General features: G+C 34.8%; 1 protein-coding gene across 1 annotated transcript in view; it reads left to right on the plus strand.

The window, feature by feature from the left end:
• Positions 1-2,313: 2,313 nt before the first annotated feature.
• LMO4 (LIM domain only 4) overlaps positions 2,314-6,936 on the plus strand; it is a 36,428-nt gene continuing 31,805 nt past the window's right edge. Inside the window, 2 exon segments of the mRNA XM_053693110.1 lie at positions 2,314-2,693; positions 4,831-5,051. Of these exon segments, the coding sequence (XP_053549085.1) occupies positions 4,834-5,051 (218 nt within the window). The 5' untranslated portion in view covers positions 2,314-2,693; positions 4,831-4,833.

A 6,936-nucleotide genomic window follows, 5' to 3' on the forward strand; every position in this document is an offset into this window, starting at 1 on the left:
TATTTCACAGTCATGTGTATTTGTTTTTTTTTCTTTCTATAAATAGATCTTTTAAAGTAATGGAAAAATAACATTATTCCCCTGGGATATAAATGTGTTAGACTCTTTCAATAGCAACTTTGTACTATCCATTAAATGAAAATTGATCATCTAAAATAACAGAAAATACAAAGTGATTCTGACTATAAACACAAACCTTCTCACTGCATGTGTTGGTATATGATCTGTTTAGTGTAATGCCAGTCCATAGTCATATCTGGGATATATATTCCAAGAAAGCTTTCTGATTGGACATATGGAAAAGCCAGTTGAATAAAACAAGGACCATACATAGACAGTACATTTCATAGGAGGGTTTTATCAGTTCAAATTAACCCTTAGGCAGCTGCATATATTGTCTATGTGTAAATCAAACTATTATTATTCTTATTGTTCATTGTGATAAAAAAAACTGTACAATGTTAATGTGTAACCAATAATCCATTTAACCCCTTAACACTGTTATGACATCCCATGCCATTCTAACAGCGCTGGACTTTAACCCCAAAGGACGGCATGGAACGTCCTACCTTATAAGGCGTACTGCAGCCTCCCCCTTTTGACAAATTAAAGATCGGACTGGGGGCGTGCGTAGCAATGTTGGCAGTCCCCCATGATCTGAGACTGGCCTTGAATTCCCACGATCGCATTGACGATTGCGCAATTTCATTTTTGCAGCAAGTGTTTACCAAAGTACCAAAGTTAAACACTTGTGCTGCGCATGAAGGGCTTAACCTGCTGGAGTGTATTTGTTTATAAATAATTCCTTTGTCTTTAATAGTTCCTTTGTCTTTATTTTGTCACCTGAAATAACTGCTTTTGCCCACTTGTACTGAAAATATCAATACTACAGTAATGGCTACAGCAAAGATATATAAACAAGAGACAGCAGCATAAATCAACCACCCAGTGTGCGTCGGAGAGAGTCCAGCTCATTTGAAAATGAGTTCCTGCAGCAGCAGCAGCTTTGAATACAATGAGCTTTTTTTTTTAATCCATTCACAAACTCTTATTTATTAGGAAATAATTGTGTCTAATGTGCATATAAAAGAGCACTATTTAAACATTTTGAAATATTTTTAGATGTAAAACTTGTTTAAATTTATATTGACACTAACACGACTTGTATGTGCACAAGTAACCTGATATAGGCCACACTGATCTATTAGTGGACAGTTACATCACTTCAGCTGCAAATACAATATTTTAAGTCCACAAATATGTTTTAAATAAATATATTTTTAAAAAATACAATATTTTAGATGCAACAAAAAACAAAACAATAATAATATATTTATTTTAATGGACATTATGCAAAATATAAGCCTCTGCTTTATTGGAGTGTAGTATAAAACTTCACTTAGTACATAAATTATATTCCCTATAATTGAACTCTGTAAAGTGTGACTTTCATTAGTCTCTTTAAAGGATAAAGTTCATAAACTGGCCCTGCAACATGCTATAAAGCAATTGCTTGATCCGTGCAGGAGCTCATTTACATATACCCCTGCCTGATAAGGTGATAAGATAAAACAAAATTAAAAGGAACTATGCTGCATAACAAACATTGTTAACAATGACAGTCTTAAAATTATTTAATTTGTCTCTGATGCAAAGCTTAAAGGGACATGAAACCCCCAATATTTCTTTAATGATAGAACATACAATAATTACAATTTTAAACAACTTTCCAATTTACTTCTATTATTTAATATAATTAATTCCTTTAGCAGTAAGGAAAGTCAATGATAAGAGTCATAAATGTGCAGCTACCAATCAGCAGCTTCTGAGCCTACCTAGGTATACTTTCAACAAAGGATACAAAGAAAACAAAACAAATCAGATAGAAATAAATTGAAAGGTTACTTGAAATTGCATGGTCTAGCTAAATCATAAAAGCAAAAAAAATGGGTTTGGTGTCCCTTTAATAGATACTAAGAAATAAAAGAAAAATAGTTGTAATGCCCTCTTATGCCTATAGCTTTTAATATGTGCTTTGTGAATAAGCAGTATTTTTTATCTTCCTATACACAATAATGATGAGCAGGCAGCAGTTTACACGATGGCTCCGCGCCTGCACTAATGGGCTCCTCACCCCACTACCAGCAACGTCCCAAAAATCCCCTAAAGAACACAACTATTCCACCTGATATTTCCATCACTTCTTAGCCCCGCCCCCTCTCAGACTCCCGTCACGCGATTGGCGAGTCTCTCATTCCGCTTGAGCAGACGGCTCTGTGATTGGTGGAGGCGGGCTAAACTGGCAGCAGTGCTCTGTCAGTAACACATGTCAGGCTAGAGGGAGCCTAGACTTACAGAGAGGAGCAGACACCGCACCGGGCTTCCTGCATTCACCGCTGGCTACAACCTGGCTACTATTTCAGTTCCGCACTTCTTCCTATAGCTCCGCGCGTCATTCTTATTGCTTCTGTTGTAAACAAGGAGCACAAAGCTGCTGAAGATCCGACAGGGAAGCAAACTTGCAGCTGCTGCAGTTGGTCTGCGTGTAGCAGAGGAGAAGGGGAGGGTCTGGGCTTGTGGAAGTGGCTGAATCTGGGATCCTAAAGCTGCTCTGTCTGCAACAAGAACTCCTGCAAAAGGCATCAGATCTGGGAATCCAACCTAATAATTCTCATTTGTGCACAACGAAAAAGGTAAGAAGAAATAAACTGATTATGCATAGAACTTGCTTTATATTATTTATGTAATGCTTTGTATAAAGAGCACAGTACACAAATTCCTTTCCCCACCCCTTCCCTTTTTTTCTCTTCTTCTTCTCCTCATTTCCTATGGAAAAGGAGTCCCTGACTGCTTTATGAATTGGGAACCAGCCACCCACCTCCCCCCTATTTTTTTTCTAATCCAGCAGACTGGGGGGAAAAGGGCTCCTTTCTTTCTTAGAAACAGTAGCAATCACATCAAAGTGAACTCTCTTTGCATTTCCTTCAACTAAACTCAAAATCCATTGATCCCACTAATTAAAAAAAAAAACAGGGCATGAATTAAGATGATTGTTTTACAAATTACCTTCCTACTTCATTTAACACCAGGGGCTTTGTTTTTGTAAAAAAATAAATAAATGTTACTTTGTATCAAGCTGCCAGCATTCTCTTTCATTCCTATATAATTTATGTAGCAAACCTATTAAAGTTAAAAGCCCCCCCCCCCCCTTCTCCCTTTAACTCCAGTGAAACTTGATGAGAATTCTACCTTTATAGTTATGTAGACTCCTATTCTTGTGCAGTCCTTCTGGATTCATCTTTTGTAGATTTAATCAGCATTAGAGCAATGCTTGTCCTTAATAGCTTTAGCTAATGTGGTTATTGGATGCTTTGCAAAGTGTAATGTTTCCTTATTTTTGTATTTACCTTTCAACCATGGTTGAGGTAGGTCAAAATGAATCTGCCTTGAGAGAAATTTGAAGCTTTTTAAAGAACATAAAACACTTGATAGACTCCAGGCAGGAAATGCAGATTCATTATTAGGGGGTGGGAGATGAAATTGGTTGAAAAAGCAAATCCTTGTGTAATGCATCAGATAAATCAATTTACATAAAGGTATGATGCATTTGGGTACACACAGATAATGGCTTTTAAAGTGGTTTTATTTTCAACTCATAGTGTTTTGTTACAGCCTAATAGGTATACTCATGATTATGGCATATGGGGCTGTTTTATTTACTGTCCTTGCAAATCCATGAGGAGAATCTCAAATCTAACTAGCTACGTCTTAGGCACTTGCAAAGTTTCTTGAAATAATTCAAATAATAATAAGAATATATATTATTTTGTAGAAAGCACAATGCCTGATCTCAATATCTGAGCTTTGCAGGTATTGAATATATTAAGGGAGAATCAGTCAATGATGAAAGATAAGTCAGTGTACAGATAATACTGATGTACCTATTGTAACTATAAATTGTGTTGACAGTCGAGAGATATTTAATTTAAACTGCTGGCTACAATAGTATCTTTTCTGACTTTTATCAGGAAATGAAAGCTTTTCGAGGGCGTCGATTCGTTGCATTTAAATTGCTGATCAAGGATAGATTAGGGAACAAAAGTGCTGCTGTGTGTTTGTCTAGGAAGTGAGTAGGCTTCTAAAGTTCAGCAGTCCTATTTGGTTCTAATTCTAAAGCAACATCAATTGATCACCCCCCAAATCAAATAAGATTTCAGCTTATCCAAAAATAACAAGGAAATTGATTAGGCTAGATACCATAACAAAACATAGGGCTTAGACCTGCACAACAGGTTTTTGATTAGTCTACATTCCCTGTGCAAACCTTCATGAAATTTGCTTTGATTGAGCTATTGCTTATCAGACCCTTTATACTTGTTGTTGTGTCACATGTAATATTTGCATTTCAAGAAAAACATTTAAGTGGCTTTTACTTGAAGTCCTGAGTTAGGAGTGATACATTGCTGTGCATACAGAGTTTAAAAGGTTAGACAAACTCTAAGTTAGTGTAGCATGCACAACGTTTCAGCCTGCATTCACCTTCTTTAGATCAAGAGGCATCAATGCCTGCACCTTCAGGGATAAAATGAACACAGTGGATGCACGGTACCTTCTATTTTCACCTAAAGTAATGTCAAGACTTTAGATGGCACCGTCTGAAAGAGAGAGCACGCTGACCCTAAACAAAGTCACAAAAAGTAAACAACTCATTACTGTGTCAGTTTAATGAGGCTGATCTCTTACTTGCTACTGTTTTGTCCAGGAGCTGATTTATCTGCTTGCTCAGTTTGAAGTCATTTATATATTTATTTATATTTCTCCCTTTTTTAGACCATGGTGAATCCAGGTAGCAACTCACAACCTCCCCCAGGGTGGAAGAGGTGTGCGGGATGTGGTGGCAAAATTGCAGATCGTTTCTTGCTTTATGCTATGGAAAGCTACTGGCACAGTAGATGTCTGAAGTGTTCCTGTTGCCAGGCTCAACTTGGGGAAATTGGGACCTCCTGTTACACGAAAAGTGGGATGATCCTTTGCAGAAATGACTACATCAGGTGTGTGTTTTATTTTTTTTCTGTGACAAGTGTGTATATGTGTATATATATGTGTGTGTGTATATATGTGTGTATGTATATATATATATATATATATATATATATATATATATATATATATATATATATATATATATATGTATATGTGTGTGTGTGTGTGTATATATATATATGTATATATATATATGTGTATGTGTGTGTGTATATATATATATGTATATATATATGTGTATGTGTGTGTGTATGTGTATATATATATATATATATATATATATATATATATATATATATATATGTGTGTGTATATGTATACACACACAATCTATCAACACAATTTTTTTCTGCACTCTGATTTAACATAAACTGATAATTTTGATAAAGTTTGAGGCGATACGATCTGTTTCCTCAGATGTCTGAGGAAGTCAGAGTGTTTCTGAAACATTAAGTAAATGAGCTTATTTTTACATTTGTATTGTATATATTTTCTTGTTAAATGTAGTGGATTATATATTCCTTTTCTGTTACTTATGTCCCAGTTACCACTGTATCTGTTGAGAGTGCATGTCCACTTAATCATTAAAGTACAAAAAATAGTAAATTCATGTATATATTATTATTTTATTAGTATTATCTTTGAGGTGTGTGTATGTATGTATATATATATATATATATATATATATATATATATAATATCTCTGCTTGTTATATACATAAACATCATAGCTATTGCATCTCACTTGGAATCACAAAGAATACAAACTGGCCCTGTATTATGTGCTACCAAAGGTTTTGCATTTCTCATAATTAGCAAAGAATCTCTGCAAGCCTAAGTTGGACTTAAGCTACTTATTTATTTTTACACATGATAGATCTGTGTATGAAAACATTTAATTGGCAGATTGGTATGGCCATCTTTCGGTTTTTTAATTTAGAAAATGCTATCTATTTTTGATCCCTGAATCTAATCTTCAAGAGCAATAACCCCTTAATTGTGTAAGGTGTTAGCTCAGATTAATTATTTGCCTATCTGATCTCTGTCCACAATCTTTAGAGTAATTTAATGAATAGAATTGAGAGGTACAATATGGTGCCTATAGGATTTTTTTTTCCAGGTGTACCCAAGCACCTTAAAACTCATTAAACTGAAAGGCATTTTGAAGGATTACACATTTAATTTAAGTAAACGGTTTAATACACTGATGCACGCGAGTGCTCAGTAACTAATAAAGATTTTCTATTTCCAAAGTGAGATAACTTTTTAATGCATTTGGTACTTAGATATGAAGCACACACATGCTTAACTGAATTTTTGTTTTAACATTGGCTTTGCTATGTTTTAGTGAATTATGTTAAGTTAATGTTTTGCTATATGAGTTAGTAGATATTTCTCATTATGTGGTCATAAATCAATGAGATTATTTTCAAGTAAAAGTATGCAGTTGGGTAGGACTGAAGCGCTCTTAGACCTCATTAGGTTTAAAATGATGAACTCTAATTACTTTTAGTTATTCTGATAATGTAACCTATGTCCTGTTGAACTTCTCTGTCCTCAATCAGCTAAATTGGAGAAATATGTCTGCATAAATGGGTTTTGAGGGATTGAAACATTAATTTCACTAAGTGGTTTTGTTTTAGACTTTAATGTTAGGAAATCAGCACATAAGCACTGTGTTGTAATAGTTCTTTCTGGTGTGCTTGAGAGGCACTGTTAGGTTGACAGAATTTTAATTAAATTGAGCAGAACATAGGGAAGAAAAAAAAAAGGCATTTGTTTGAAGTGGAAAAAAATTTGACACTGATGTTCTGATGCACTCAGTGCTACAGATGTATCTGGCAATGAAAACTAAGCTATAAGATTCACTTCTGGTTGTTACTAATTACTGAG

This window comes from Bombina bombina, chromosome 10 (assembly GCF_027579735.1).
Source record: "Bombina bombina isolate aBomBom1 chromosome 10, aBomBom1.pri, whole genome shotgun sequence".
NCBI lineage: Eukaryota > Metazoa > Chordata > Amphibia > Anura > Bombinatoridae > Bombina > Bombina bombina.